General features: G+C 36.3%; 1 protein-coding gene across 4 annotated transcripts in view; it reads left to right on the top strand.

Annotated features, from left to right (window-relative positions):
• Positions 1-16848, top strand: part of TBC1D19 (TBC1 domain family member 19) — a 152347-nt gene that overhangs the window by 48774 nt on the left and 86725 nt on the right. For all 4 annotated transcript variants that reach the window (XM_047857045.1, XM_047857048.1, XM_047857047.1 and 1 more), the window contains 5 exons: positions 1676-1750; positions 2993-3056; positions 4239-4285; positions 8766-8876; positions 16633-16705. In XM_047857045.1, coding sequence (XP_047713001.1) covers positions 1676-1750; positions 2993-3056; positions 4239-4285; positions 8766-8876; positions 16633-16705 — 370 coding nt within the window. The remainder of the gene's footprint in view (positions 1-1675; positions 1751-2992; positions 3057-4238; positions 4286-8765; positions 8877-16632; positions 16706-16848) is intronic.

Raw genomic sequence — 16848 nt, 5'->3', positions numbered from 1 at the left:
CTATTTCTATATATTTAGTAGACTAAAGCTTATACACTTCACACAGCTCTGTATTTCTCCTATAGATGAATGCTCTTTTGTTCATTCATTGCTTAGGCCATCATATCAAAAATTTTTTTAAACGCTTTCAATATTACTTAGAGTAGAAATCTGTGTAATCATCTAGCATCTATTATGTGCTAGACAAAGTGTGACTATGTGCTGTGATGGGTGAAGGAAGGGGCCGAGAGAGACTATAAGCACAGGCACCTGATACCATCTGGAGGCTTAACAGAGGTGAAGGTCTGAAAGGTGAATAAGGTGTATTCAGATAAAGTAGGAGTAAGTATGTTGGGGTTGGGAGTAGAGCATGGAGAGTATATTCCAGGTAAAGAGGGTAATGTATTTAAATATGTGTGTTAAAGAGGGAACTATGAACAATGAAAGCTATAGTAAAGCTATCAATTATTGAATGATTATTATCATTATTAGGTCACTGTTCCAAGCACTTTACATCTTTAATCTTTATAACAACCACATAAAGGAGCTATTATTATTATTATTCTACTTGTGTTGACTGGATGGGATGTAACTGTACATTATCAATAATGTAATATATAGTTCTCTTCTTTTCTCCTCTCTTGGTCTAAATTTTGGAGCTTAGGTATTATTTTATTTTGCTTTCAGTGAGTTACAAGTAGCCTAAGGGCATATTTTAGTAAAAAGACCAAAAAATATTGGCATTTTACCTTGGTGTTAAAAAGAAGGATTTACTAAAATATGGTATGTGTGGATAATCAATTCATGACTGACTATTAAAAAGAACTCCTTTTTTCAAGTTTACAAGAGATCTAGGGGATAGATCTTTCTGTGAAAAAACCAGTAAGACAAATCCATATCGTGACACATTCTAAAAGATAACTGGCCTGGAGTCCTCAAAAAAGTCAATATCATGAAAAAGAAAAGGACAAAGAGACTCTAGATTCAGCTACATGGAAAGAGACATAACAACCAAATGTAATGTGATGCATACATTTTTAATGGATTCTGGATTTTAAAAAACTATAAAAGATATTTTGGGGACAACTGGAAAAGTTTGAATGTGGGCTGAATATTATGTGATATGAAATATTATTGCTAATTTTCTTAGGTGTGATAGTGGTATTGTGTTGATGTAGGAGAAGGTTCTTATTAGAACATTCATGCTGAAGTATTTAGGACTGAAATGTCATGTTAGGAAAAATTACAGTATAATAATTTCTATAAAGTTTTATTTTCACTAGGTTATTAATGGGATTTCTGAGTATCAAACGTTTACAAAATACTTAAATGTAATTTACCTTTTTATTATCTGCTATTTTTTCTTAAAATGTTTATCACCCTATGACTTGCTGATTTCTTCCTCTTCTTTTTTTTTTTTTTTTTTTTTTGATCTGTCCTCATTTCCATCTTCCTCTAGAAAGTCAGTTCCGTGAGAACTGAGACTTTCTGTTCATGGCTTAATTCACAGCACTAAGGATAGTATCTGGCACATAGTAGGCAGTAATTAACATTTGTTGAGTGAACTAATGAATGAAGATAACCAATCTCAACCAACCTTACCATTTCTATAGGACTCATAGTATCTTTAATTTTTTAAAAATTAGTTTTGGTATTGTTAACCAGAAACAATAATGAGTTGTTCTCTATATTTCAGGGAAGTTGGGAAAAAAGAATTTTGAAGAGTTTAAATAGTATGTGCACTGAACTGAGTATCCCATTGGCACGAAAGGTACTTTTATTTTTATTTTTTTTTCAAAAGGTACTTTTAATATTTAAATATTTTATTGTGAATCGAGTGCTAGAAGTACCACGAAGTTGTAATTGTTAGGCAGATTTATCTCTCTTTAAACAGTATATCAGTTTGTTTTGAAACAAAAATCTGTAAAAGGCCAATTACGTGGATGTATTGTATATAGATTTCTATTATATAGGCTGTAGTACTTTTTGTAATGAACATATCTTGAGAATAAATAAAAACACAATATATAATCTACGTATAGATTATTTAGAGATTTGGCTGTAAAGGTTATACATGTTATAAATGCACTTGAAAATTTTTAATTACCTTTGGTCTCCTTATTTTTGGCTAATCGGCACAATAGCCATATGTTTTGAATACGAGATGGAGTTTAGGCACGTTATCCTCTTATAATAGCCAATATGGTACCATCTTTCAGTGTTAACATAGGAAATGGAAGGATGATTGGTCATCTCTCTGCAGAACTATTTAGTTCTAATAGTAGTATCATTAGATCTAAAAGATCAAATTCTCAACTTTTGTCTGTCACTGTGGGCTTTGAGGGGGAAGATAAAAAGGGAGAGAAAAGCCACTAGAGGAATGCTCTGGATTCTTTTTGGCTGCTCACGAGTAGGAGAGAAGAAGTTTCTCTTCACTTTATTTTCCCTACCTGCTATTTATTCCTTGCTAGTAGACAGGATATAGTGGATGAACTTTAGATAATCTCCAAGGACAAGTCACGGAAGGCACCAGAAGGATGATATTTTAAAAAAGGATAAATTTCTATGGAAAACTGCCTAAGTATGTAGTATTGTGTAATATACTGTCTTTCATGTAGGAAGATGATGCTACTGACCCACAGTCATACTCTCTTGGCCAGTCCCCCTTGCGATGCATTTCTGAGGTTGCTGGATGGGGTAAGAGATGTAGTATGTGGCTAAGGAGCAGTTTTTCTTTATGAAATTTACTGGCCTATAGAGATCATTTCTCTTCTTTTCTTGGACTCTTTAGCACCATATTCTAACTGAGCCATTGAGACTAGATATAATATCATAGTTAAATAACAAAAGTTTAAGAATAATTCCAAAAAAAGTTCACCATGTGCGGTGAAGTGATTTTTTTCTTATGTTATGGTAGCTTATTCAACCTTTTAGATAAGTTATTGATTCTTACTTTTCAGCTGCATTGTTAAGCTTCACAAAATGAAACCAATTTTAAAATTACCTTTTTTAGAGGCCAGTTGGAGAACAGAAAGAACTTCTCAATAAATGGAATGAAATGGGAACTGATGAACCAGGTATATGAACAACCTTTTTCAAAATGTGGTAGTAGGAAAGATTGCCTTCTTAATTGTGGATCCAGAGCAACAATATTAGCAATTCTTTTGGAAAGATAGCCATTTTCCTTCCCCACTAATTACTGCCATCTACTTTGTTTGCTTTAACTTCTACCGTGCAGTTTAAAAATCCCTATCTTTGGGGGCACCTGGGTGGCTCAGTTGGTTAAGCGTCCAACTCTTGATTTTGGCTCAGGTCATAATCTCACAGTTCGTGAGTTCAAGAGCCGCATCAGGCTCTGTGCTGACAGCATGGAGCCTGCTTGGGATTCTCTCTGTTTTTTTCTCTCTCTCTCAAATAAACATTAAAAAAAAATTTTTTTAATTCCTAACTTTCACCAGTGTTTTATAATATTTTGAGAATATTCAAGTCAATTATCCTTTTTAAAACAGCATTTGAAAACATTTTTATAAAAGAATAGATTAAATCATTCAATGGATTTCTTAGATTCATAATTAAGCTAAATATTTTTCAAGCTTTAATAACATTGAGATGTTAAAAATAGGTTAAGTGGTAAAAAGTTTTGAGACTTCTAAAATGTTTTTAAGAATTTATTTTGGCTCATTTTAATGGTTAAAATAGAGTCAATTTTATAAACATATAATGGGTGACAGCTATGTCTCATTTACTGTGATCAATAGATGTATAGAATTGTATTGGTAGACATGTACATAATCCCTCACCACTCCTCTTTAAAAATAAGCATGGGGAACCAGGCAAGAAATAAGTACTGTAATAGAGAAAGCAGTGTGTTATAGAAATTCAAAAGGGAGAACAGTTTAATACAACTAGAGGAATTCGCTAAGAATGTATTATTTGTATTCTAGGCACTTTGAGAATTCTCATATAGAACTTTGGTATACTGACATTGTGTTTTCGATTCAGTTATAAATTTATTATAAATTTATGAGGGGAGACATTTAATTTCTTCTAGAATAGGTCATTTAGGCCGTCAAGGGAAGAGATTGCCCTTTCATTTTTGTGTTCCCAGTACTTAACACAATGTATGACAAATTATTGATACTCTGCAAATGTCTGAATTAATCCAACTCCACAGCCACATGTGAAAGAATCATTAACGTTGTTATTAATAAGGATTCTTATATTAACTGAGATGTTGTTCCAATCTATCTTAATTCCAGATTTAAGCCTTTTCAGACCTGTTTATGCACCCAAGGATTTTCTGGAGGTAGGTTGTATTGGATCAATATAGGTATATTAATGGGAATAAAGTGGAAGAAATGATATGAGGATGTCTCCAGGCAGAGGAATCACCAAGGACAAAGCCCTAGAACCATAGAATGACATGATCAGATTTGTGCTTGGAAATTGCTTTTGGAAAACACACTGGAATGTGGAAAGATTAGAGGCAAGTAAATCAATTAGGAAGATTTTGATTAAAAAATACTAACTGTAAATCAGGTAGCTTGTAAATCAGGTAGCCTGCTGCCTAGCACCTATAGATGCTCAGTGAATCTTTTCCCTTTTTAGTCCTTCCCTGTTCTAGTAGTTTAGACAAGACACGAAAAAGGTCTGAGCTACAGAACAGTGTTGGAACCGGATAGAATTCAACAGATTTGCAAGAGATTTTTAGGAGGGTTTGGGAACTGATTAGATGTGGGGAGTATGAGAAAAAGAAAAGATAAGGAAGAGCTTTAAGTGTCTAGATTGGGTAACGGGGCAGAGAGGTACTACGTCCTTGGGATAGAGAATGGAGGAGAAGGAACAGGTCTGTTAATGAAGATGATGAGCTTAATTAAGTTTGAGAAAGCATATCGAAAATAAAGTAGGTTAGCACTCACTAATTATTTTAACGGACTTACCTTTGATTCCACTCTTTCTCTTGTACCTTACACGTAATCAGCAAATCCTGTCACTTTACCTTCAACATGTATCCGGAATTCAACCACTCCTACCTCCATCCTCCTAACGTCTTCCTGCTCTACCCTTGCCCACCTAGAATTTGTTCTCAGTGCAGTTTCCAGAGGAAGCCATTGCAGTACCATTCCAAATAAGCCATCTCTGGTACCCGGCAGCTTCCCATCTCATTCTACTTGAAAGCCAAAGTCATGACAGTGGTGCGAAACATGCTATTTGAGCTGATACCCCATTACTTCTCTGAGTTCATCTCCTATTACTTTCCCCTGATTTGTTATACTCCATTTACTTTAGCCTCCATGCTTCCCCCTGGCTTCCTGCCATCTGAGGGCCTCCGCTCCTCTTCTCTGCTTACAGTGCTTTTTCCCCAGATACTTGTCTGCACGTTCCTTCACTCCTTATGTCTTTGTTTAAATGTCACTTTCTCAGCAAAGCCTTCCCCCGCGGCTCCCTGCTTGGAACTCCTTTTATCCTTTTCCTGCTTTGTTTTTCTTTATAGCATTTATCATTATATAACATATTCTTTTTCTGTTTTCCTTATTGCCTGCCTTCTCCTATTAAAAGTAAGATTCACGGGGCGCCTGGGTGGCTCAGTTGGTTAAGCATCCAACTTCAGCTCAGGTCATGATCTCGCGCTCTGTGAGTTCAGCCCCGCGTCAGGCTCTGTGCTGACAGCTCAGAGCCTGGAGCCTGCTTCGGATTCTGTGTCTCCCTCTCTGTCTGGCCCTCCCCCGTTCATGCTCTGTCTCTCTCTGTCTCAAAAATAAATAAACGTTAAAAAAAAAAAATTAAAAAAAAAAGTAAGATTCACAAGGGCAGGAGCTTCTCATTCTGTTTTGTGCACTGTTGCAACAGTTACAGAGTCCGATAATTGAAGACTCACAAGACTTCACAGGATGCAGCCACAGAAGGCATTCTTTCAGCAAGAGAAAGAAAGCACATGCAAATACGAAGAGATCCAAACTTCTAGGCTCAGCTCCCAGGGCTCTTTCTCAGTTGCAGAGGATGAGCTTTGTCTTTGGAGTAGGAACCGCTAAGATACAAGTGAGATACACTGGTCTTGGGAGTCAAGGCGCAAGGAAGGTTTCCCAGGAGTCTTTTATATCCCCACTGGTAAATCAGGAGAAGCTAGCAATCTGTGCATTTTCAATAAGCCATGTGAAACTGATAGGGACTGCCTCCCTGGGACATTGAGTAGCACATTATAAATGACTAGTTAGTGTATTTCATCTCATCTTGGCCAGGGGTCACCACCAGACATCCAGGTGTCCCTGGAGATAAGCATGGAGCTACCACAAACCAGCTGCAGGTTAATTGCTCTATCTCCAACAGATAGAACGGTGCTTAGCACATAGCTGCTCAACAAATAGGTGCTGAATGAACGAGTAAATGAGTGAATGAGTTTTTCACATTTTACTTTTATTTCTTTTCTGAACTGTTGTCTTTGAAACTAGTTTGCCAGCATAAAATATACAGTTGATGCTTGAAGAACACGAGGGCTCTGACCCCCTGCATGGTCGAAAATCCACATATACCTTTTGACTCCCCCCAAACTTAAGTAGCTAAGTACTACTGTTGACTGGAAGTCTTACTGATAACACAGCCAACACATATTTTGTATGTTAATATGCATTATATACTGTATTCTTACAATAAGTGTGCTAGAGAAAAGAAAATATTAAGAAAGGCATAAGGAAAAGAAAATACGTTTACAGTACTGTACTGTTAAAAGTCTGCATTTGAGCTGAAGTTCAAACTTGTGTTGTTCAAGAGTCAACTGTCTTCTTTTAATTCTAGAGAGAAGTTAGTTTGGTCAGAAACTGCCTTTATGGTGATGGCATTATTTCTCTTAGCTTGTTAAAGATTTCTCCCAAACTCTTCCCTTTTCTAGCACTTCAGGGCTGAAATTTCATGTAATTTTTGTATGATTATCTTTAACTGTTTTCTCCTTAATGGTCGTAACGTTCTGTTTCTTTCAGGACTGTTGATGAATTGATCCTTTTCTTATTTATGCTGAAATTCTTCTTTAACTAAAGAACATTTTCTATAGTTACATCTGTATAGCTTCTGCATTTCTAATATTTTCTCTTTTCTATTACCCATGTATTCATAGTTTCCCTTTCCTATCCTACGTGTGTGAGGTTTCTGTGCAGTATGATACATGATTTGTGTTATTAGGCTAAAATTGCATTGTTCCCTATTAGTCTGCATTTAGCGCTGTTGATTCTTTGCTATATTTGTATTTATTTTTTTTTTAACAAATACTATTGACATTTTTAGCCTTAATTTAGTGCTTGCAGTTTTGGGAAACTGTTTTGGCATTTTAGCACATTCCATTTTATCAGTGATTAGTTATCAGCTCATTAATTCCTTCCTCAGATGTGATAGTGTTTCTGTCACCATAATCTCCTTTGCTGTATTCTTTTTATTTTTTTTAAGTTTTTTTTTTAAATTCAGTTAATTAACACACAGTATAATATTAGTTTCAGGTATGTAAAATAGAAAGCAGCACTTCCATACAGCACTCAGTGCTTATGACAAGTGCACTCCTTAACCCCATCACCTACCTATTTACGTCATGCCCCCACCCGCCTCCCCTCTGGTAACCATCAGTTTGTTCTCTGTAGTTAAGAGTCTGTTTCTTGACTTGCCTCTCTCTTCTTCTTTTACTTTGCTCCTTTGTTTTGTTTCCCAAATTCCACAGACGAGTGAAATCACATGGTATTTGTGTTTCTTTGACTGACTTACTTCGCTTAACATAATACTCTCTAGCTCTGTGCATGTCATTGTACTGGATGCTTGATTTTTTTTTTTTCTCAAGAGTTTCAATTTAAAAATATTTTTTATTATAATTATTCTTTCCCCGAAATGTAAGTTATTGTTAGAAAAATAAGAAAATATGCATAAGGAGAAAACTTCTAAAAAATTACCTTTAATGCCGTCACATAGCAATAAACGTTACGTTACTACACATTTTTTAACTTCATATATTGTGAATATTTTTTCATGTTATTATATATATTACCTGTGTTAATAGAGGCAAATTACGTTATATTTTATTATATGAATTAACCACAATTCATTTAAGTAATAGCCTCTAATGGAATGTTTAAGTTGTTTCACATTTTTCTGTAATAAATAGTACTTCATTAACATTCTTTCTGCACTGTCTTTGCAAACATCTCAATTATTTGTACTTATAGAATTATTTGTACTTAATTGTACTTATAGAAGTGCAATTCCTACATAAAGGATATGTAAATATCTAAGACTTTTTTGACCTGCCTAATTTTAAAAAGTATATAAATTGTTAGTTTGGCTTCTGAATTTTTTTTTCCTTGTGGGTTTGATTTAGAGGTGATACTCTGCAATATTATTCTACTATTTTTCTAAAAATCTTGTCAATATCTGTTTTTTCAAAGGGCTAGAGTTGATTCTGAAATTTTTTCTGAAAATATTACAATCAAGCAATTTTGATCTTTCTGTCACCTTCCCTGGTTAAATATTCAAGCAGTTTTGATTTTTTATTACCATCAAAATGTTTTTCATTCTAACTAAATTCTTTTACACTTTTGTATGGTAGATCATCAGAATATTAAATTTAAGACATGTTTATGACATTTTAACATTTCAATATAATTTTATAGTTTTTTAGAATGTAATTAAAGTACATACATAGCCCCAAATAGTTTTTAATTTTGTGGTGATACACCAAGAATATCACTGCCAATTTTATAGGTGTAAACATCCTATAAAGAAACTAACCAATTCTGTTGGATTTGTTTTTAAAGGTGTTAATTAATCTTCGCAACCCAAATTATGAAAATGGTGATTCTCTTAGTTTCAGGACTCATTTGGGTTTAATCCAAGTTCCTCTGAAAGTAAAAGACATCCCTGAATTGGTAAGTATCAGCATTTCAAAATATTGCATATTTTAGAAGACAACCATTAGAGAAACATTTTAGTGCTGCAAATATCTAAAACAATAGGGCTGTCTGCTCATTAAATAATGAAGGGAAAAGCTTCTTTTTTATTGTAAATATGTTATATAGAGAGTGAGTTACTTTGCTAGTAGGACTAAAGATGAGTTTTCATGCACTTATAAATGCTTTCGCTTTTTCCTCACTTTAATCAAAAACAAAGATTTATAAGACAGCTTGTTGGGATTTAGGTACATGATATATGACAATAAAATTGATTGAGGGTCACCTGGGTGGCTCAGTCGGTTAGGTGTCTGAGTCTTGATTTTGGCTCAGGTCATGATCTCATGGTTCATGAGTTTGAGTGCCACATTGGGCTCCGTGCTGCCTGCACGAAGCCTGCTTAGGATTCTCTCTCTCTCTCTCTCTCTCTCTCTCTCTCTCTCACTCGTTCTCGCTCGCTCGCTCTCTCTCAAAAATAAACTATTAAACTTAAAAAAACTGATTGAAATAAGTTGTGAATTTTATGAAGAATATTTAAAGAATGTACATTTTATTTAATTCAACCAACCTGTATTAAGCTTATCAAAATGAGGCACTGAAGGAGATAAAGGAAAAGGAAGATAAGTTAGAGACGGTCTTTGCTCTGGAAACTGTCACATTTTGGTGAGGAAATTAGTTTTAAAATAGAGCAATTATAGAAAGGTGGGGAGAATTCCTGAATGGAGCTAAGAAATTATCACTCCTGGGGCACCTGGGTGGCTCAGTTGAGCATCTGATTCTTGATTTCAGCTCAGGTCTTGATCTCACGGTTTGTGCGATTGAGCCCCCCTCCCTGTCCCAGCCCAAGCTCTGCACGGACAGTGTGGATCCTGCTTGGGATTCTGTCTCTGACTCTCTCTGCCCCTTGCCCCCTCGTGTGTGTTTGTGTGTGTGTGTGTGTGTGTGTGTGTGTGTGTGTGTTCATGTTCTCTCTTTCTCTCTCTCTGTCTCAAAATAAATAAACATTAAAAGAAAGAAATACGAAATTCTCACTCCTTCTTTTGTTAATCACCCAAAACAATAAGGAGCACAGAAATTTAAATACCGCCTTCGGTGAAACTAGCAAACAATGTGTAGCTCTGTTAGCGTGTCAGGTTGGAGAACTGGGGGGAGAGTGGTACATGGCTTAAACATGGAGGAAGGTCAAGCCCTACTGCGTCTCTCTAAGAGGTGGGAGGTGCGGGTGAGAGACATGTCAATAATCACTCAGCTGTACATCTTCCTTGTTTTGTTTTGCTTTATTATGCTGGAGTTGGATCTTACAGACATTTTTCTTTCACTAACTGGCTTGATGTTAGGCTTTATCAATAGAGGGTTCTGGAGGGACACCACAAGACTGTAATCAGAGAAAGGAGCTTCCCTCGCGGTCCTTGTGTGCAGAAGCCAGCAGATCAGCATGCAGAAGCCAGCTCCAGACTGTACCCTCTGACGAGTTTCTTCACCAACCTCCCACCCCTGCACGCATTCCTGGGGCAGCCATTTTCTTTCCTTGAAAGACTGAATCTCATGGAATCTAAAAAAGAAAACAAACCAACAAAAACCAGAAATAAACTCACAGATACAGAGAACAAACTGGTGGTTGACAGAGTGGAGGGGGGTGAGGGGATGGGCAAAATAGGTGAAAGGGATTAAGAGGTACAGACTTCTGGTTACAAAATAAATAAGTCACAGGGCTGAAAAGTACAGCATAGAGAATACAGTCAGTAATAGTGTAATGACTTTGTATGGTTACAGATGACAACGACAACTTATGGTGAGCATTTCATTAAAAAAAAAAAAAAAGCCTAAATCTCCATCTTGAGGACAAAGAGAACCCTTTCCTGAGTTCTTGGTTCCCTTTTCATCAGTCTAGAAGTCATAGTTACTTTCTGCATCATCTAATTTAATTCTATTTTTCCCTGTTCACATTTCTGGGATGATTTCTACTTTCCGGCTGGATACTGACTGATACAAGAAGCAAGATGATTTTCTCCATAGGACTTTGGAAAGCCTCAAGAACACCACATGATATAGAAGGCCCTGGTGAGCCACAGGGTTGAAAATGAGACTGTGTGAAAGTCTATATCAGGAGAGAGTAGACCCCCATACTCCTACCAGCTTGCATATTCAGGCGACTTCTCCTTCCCCACGGGAGACCAGAGACAGGTTCTCTAGAGAAAAAGAATCATAAAGGCTAAGAAGTTAGCCACTTCAGATTTAAAGCAGTACAAGAATGAGGCACCGTTTTGAAAACAGAGAAACTAAGTGAGAGTTGACCAAATGGTGAGGCTAATATCCTCATCGCCTACCTCCATCACTATGCCTGCAATTCTCTCTCCCCCCTGCGCCTTATGCCCAATCCTTGCAGACATAGCTTCCAGCCAGTTGTTTATTGCCTCGTTCCTAAATATGACCTACCAGCCCACGATCTGCAGATACTTGAAATTTTCCAACTTGAAAGGCAGACACCAAAACTAAAAAGAAATTTTTTTTAAAAAGCCAGTTTAGGGAATGAGTACTTATCATGAGCTTTAATAATGGTTTCAGGTTTGAGTTTATGTTCACACTCACAGGATACAATAGGTCATAACCTGGCGTCAGATTCACTTAGATTTGTAGAATAATACAGGGCAGAAAGCAGCATGTCAGTATGGCAGGTAGCTTTTCTCCAGGAGTCCTTACAGCCAACCCTACGCTGCCTCCAGCCCCCACAAGGAAGGCAGGCAATTGTAAGTGACGAAATTGCCTAGGTACAACAAAGGGACGTCTTACACAGGATAGGAACTGTTTCTTGTAATGCACGTGGGCATAGCACCCAGGGCCTCTCGAGACACCACAGCAGGCAGCTAAGGCCTGTGTTTTCCAATAGATCTTTATAGTCCACTCAAAGTCTTCTGTTTCAGACGTAATTTATCATCAAGGGTCATATTTTTTTCAGAAATTGCATTGCTTAGTAATGTAGCTGGCATTCCTAGCCACAATTCGTGTGTGTGTGTGTGTGTGTGTGTGTGTGTGTGTGTGTGTGTGCCAAAGAGAGAGAGAGAGAGAGAGGGAGAGAGAGAGAGAGAGCGCCAGCACATTTTCAGGGCAACAGTGCTGGGAGAAGGTAAACCCAAGGTCATCTTCACATAGACAAAGAGGTTAGCCTGTTAACCATTTCTTCCCAGTAGAAGATTTAAACCATTAATATTCAGAGAGAAGATACAACTCATGAAACAAGAATTACACGAGAACAGAGTTTCATTTAAACAACAAACGAGAATAAGAAAGAACTTTTACAGGGTGCCTGGGTGGCTCAGTAGGTTGAGCGTCTGGCTTCGGCTCAGGTCATGATCTCACGGTTTGTGAGTTCGAGCCCCATGTCGGGATCTGTGCTGACAGCTCGGAGCCTGGAGCCTGTTTTGGATTCCGTGTGTCCCTCTCTCTCTGCTCCTCCCTTGCTCATGCTCTGTCTCTCTCTCAAAAATAAATAAATAAACATTAAAAAATTAAAAAAAAACTTTTACAAATCAAAAATATGGTATGCAAAAAAAAAATCAGAAGAGTCAAAAGCAAAGCTGAGGAAATCTCTATGAGAAGACAGAACACAAGGAAAAAAAAACAAAGAGATGAAAAGTAAGAGGGAAAATTTTGTTTTTTTACTTAGATGATCAATCCAGAAGGGCTAAAATCTGACCAGTGGGAGTACCAGAATGAGAAAACCGAAGTAATGGAATTATTAAAATCCCCAAGACGTGAAAGATAAGAATCTCAAGTATGAAAAGGCCCACCCAATGTCATGAATGAAAGAAGACCTATATCAAGGCTCCTGAAAAGAAAACTAAAAACTTGTCATAGAAGGAAGACAGAATACATATAAAATGTCAGAAATGAGAGTGGCATCTGACTTCCCGGCAGCAAAACTGGAAGTTAGAAGATTTTGAAATAATCTCTTTAACAATCCAACTGATTTCAAGCCAAGAATTCTATATATAACCAACAGTTAATCAAATGTGAAGTTGGAGTAGACATTTTCAGATATTTAGGTGATCTAAAATATCTACTCTTATTTGGGGAACTGTTGGTAGAAGTCTCCAAAACAAGCTCATAGATACAGAGAGCAAAGTAGGGGACCCAGGAAACAGGGTTCCGACCTAAGAGAATTTCCAGGATGACAGTGACAAGCAGTTTCAGGACAAACGGTGTGCAGTAGGACCGGAGCGATTCTAGATTGGAGCAAGAGGCTGGAGGGTTCCAGGGTGACCACCTGCAAGAAAAGTTGGTACAAACTTGTTAGGTTTGCAAAATTATATGGTGGAGGATCTTTTCAGAGTTCTTGAAGGGTATAGGAAGAGATAAATGATTAGAGAAAATTATATTAGTGAAAAAAATGATTTCATTATCAGCTGCGTGTACCAAAAAAAGTAAAGGAAACCGATTTATAGCATACGACACGGCTCAGCACTGAATAATACTTAAATAGTCATAATGCAAACTTTTAATATGGATTTAATCAAGAATTGATATATAATTATATTGGAATGTTGGACGGAGGAAAAGCGAATGTACATGAGCTAAAATACAAGAAAAATCAATAGATACCTAAAATTGATAAGAATAGCAGTCTATATTTGTTAATTGAAATCTGGAGATAAATACCAGAAAAAAAGCTGAAAGTGGTTGTCTCTGGATAGTGGCCAGTTGTGTGTGTGTGTGTGTGTGTGTGTGTGTGTGTGTGTGTGCGCACGCGCACGCACATGCATATATTGGAGGAATTGTTGTTATATATTTTTTAGCTGACTTGACTTCTTAAACTATTTGCTGCATGTGAAGACAGTATAGCATGATGGTTAGTTGATTATATTCTGAATCTACCTAATTGGGGTTTAAGTTCTTGCTCTGCCCCTTACTGGCTATGTGACCTTGAATAAATTTTCTTGACCTTGAGCCTTAGTTTTCTTATTTGTAAAATAGGGATAATAATATCTCATAGAAGTATTGTGCAGATCGGTAAGTTAAGATCAAAATTATGGGTTGAATTGTGTGCCTCAAAAAGGTATGTTGAAGTCCTAACCTCCAGTACTTGTGAATGTGACCTCATTTGGAAATAGGGCCATTGCGGATGCAGTCAAGCTAAGAGATGTCTTATCAAAATAGGGTGGGCCCTAACGCCAATATGACCAGGTTTTTATAAGAAGAGAAGAGACACAGAGGAGAGACATACAAGGAGAGTGTCATAAAACAGTGGAGGCAGAGATTGGAGTTACGCATTTATAAGCCAAGGATCACCAAAGATTGCCGGCAATACCAGAAGCTGAGAAAGGCTTGAAACAGATTCTCCCCAAGAGTCTTCAGGGAGAGCTTGGCCCTGTTAACACCTTGATTCTGGACTTCTAGCCTCTAGAACTGTGAGAAGATATTTTGTTGTTGAAAGCCACCCAGTTAGTGATACTTTTTTTTTTAATGGCAGCACTAGGAAGCTAAAATAATATATAAAGCATATAGACAGTACTTGGAACTTAGTAAGCAGTATATAAATATTAATTGTTAATATTACAACTTTGTTAAACTATTTTTAAGAAGTTATTTTTAAAAAAGTGTTAGAAGTCCTTTTAGTAGCAGTTTATACAAAGTGTACAGAAAAGGAAGCGGCAGCTTCTTTTCCTGAAAGTGGTGGGAAGTCTCCATAGGGGTTCTGCCATTTGGACTAGCTTGAAGGAGTTTTCTAGGTAAAGAAGCAGGAAAAGGACACTGTATGAAAGGGTCAGCATGTGCATAAGTGGGACTAATTGTGTCTTCTGTCTGATGAGACCCAGAACTGATGTGGCTTCATTCTTAGCTATTGAACAACCAAAAACCTGTGGCTAATTTTCAAAAGAATTGTGGCTATACCCACTAAGAGTATGGTTAGTTCTTGTCTTCCTGCTCTCACTAGGGCTAGTTGTTCCTGCCCTCCCTGAGTCCTGCGGCCTGGCGATAACAATTCTGACTCGAGGTTTGGTTTATTTGAGACCTTGGTCTCTATATGAGTATTAAACTTGGTTGTGCTCACTGAGTCATACGATCCTATAATAGATGGCTTTCAAACCTAGTTCACAATGTTATGTAGTCTCATCCATGTTAAAACATTTCTTTTTTAAAACAACTTAAAGTGAAGTTGTCAACTCATTCCTGTTTACTAATTCAGTCACGTAGAGGCAACCGGTTGGAATAGAGCTCAGCAGTGTGGTTCAGTATCATTATTGAGCCCCTCCGCTACATGTCACTGAGCACTGTGCCAAGTACTGGGCGTGCAAATATGTATAAGAGACAGTCCTTATATTCTCGGAGCTTCAGGTTCGTGGGGAGATGAACAGTAACAAAATGATGTGATTTTGTACTTTGCTAGAAGTTTATAAAAGGTAATACATGTATATAGAGAGTTGCTTATATCAGCCTGGAATATCAAGAAAGGCATTCCAGAAGGCCTAATACCCAGGGGGAGTTTTGAAAGAAATCTGAGATTAGGGCCCAAGTCTGGTGATGTTGAGTGAAAAGTAGTCCAGAGCAGTGAAATAGGAAATGGATATTCAGAGTTCTATTTCTGTGCCTTAACATGTCTTAGCAAAAGTAAAATTCTCCATTGTGATTACAGAAGGTAATATCGAAATGTTTTTGGACCTAAGTCCCTTCTCTAGAATAAAGATGAAGACTACTAAATAACCAAATACCTTGTCATTAATTCTAATGATTTAAATGAAGGAAGAGTATTTACAATAAATAGAAGATAGTGGTTGAAAATGGATGAATAACATTACATTTTTGCCTCTTTAGTCATTAAAAATGGGACACATAAATTGAAGTCTAGATTAAAGACAAGTTTAGTTTGTCTTTACAACTTGTCTAGATTAAAGACAAGTTTAGTTAAAAATCGAGGTATAACATCAGTTACATAAAATCAGTACAAAAATGAAACGAGTGTGAATGTTAGGCTGGATAACTGTCTTATGAGGGACACAAATAAATCACTATTTAAGTAATACATAATTATAAAGGATTAAAACTAATTCCATTTTTTAAAGAAGGAAGTTTGGTTTTAGCAATTAGAATGGTAACAAAACACTGAGGCAAATGTTAATAGAAATATTTAATTACTTAGGGAGTAAACATAACGTGAACAATATGGGGTTGTGTAGTTTAAAAAATAACAGACAAACATGATTACTTTCACTAGACATTACTAGATAAGTGGAGGAAGTCTGGAGAGCAAATCTGATTTATTTTTAGTTTAGCAGAACACTTGATAGTCTAATTTTACTTAAAAATTAATTTAAGTTGTTTTGGATATTTGCAGTGTTTAGTTGATTAAAAGCAGAATGAAGTACAGTACCACAGAAAACACAGGTAGAGAATCATATTGGTAATTTTAGATGATGAATTTAGAAATAAAATTGATGAATTCTACACATATTGTGTGTTTGTGTTTGAGGAATGATTTTAATGTTATTAGTTCTTTACTCACAAGTATAATTATCATGTCTTTACTGAATCATCTATTACTTAAAAAGGCAAAATTTTGAACTAATGCATTACTACTGAAAAGTGCAATAATATCCTTTTTTAGATATTTAAATGAAGCAAAAATGCATTTTACATTGTGATTTTTTATTTAAGCTGATGTTAAGATGAGGTGATTTTTGTTTCTACTGTATGACAAACCACTGAGATATATGTTAATTCTATGTGTGTTATTTTCCAGAAAGAATTCTTTGTAGAATTGGGCTTAACTACAGGACAGCTGGGTATAGATGATTCTACACAAGTGCCTCCTGGTGAGTGTTTCTCTCAGATGGCATATAATTAATGATAAATGAGAGTCAGTTTAAGGCTCATCTTTTCATCTCCAAATTAATCTAGTAACTCTTTTACGTCTGAAAACTAAGCATACTTTTTGATTCTCCTTGATTATTGTTAA

Source organism: Prionailurus viverrinus, chromosome B1 (genome assembly GCF_022837055.1).
Source record: "Prionailurus viverrinus isolate Anna chromosome B1, UM_Priviv_1.0, whole genome shotgun sequence".
NCBI lineage: Eukaryota > Metazoa > Chordata > Mammalia > Carnivora > Felidae > Prionailurus > Prionailurus viverrinus.
Note: the sequence above shows the minus strand (reverse complement) of the source record. Positions and strands in the feature narration are given on the sequence as shown.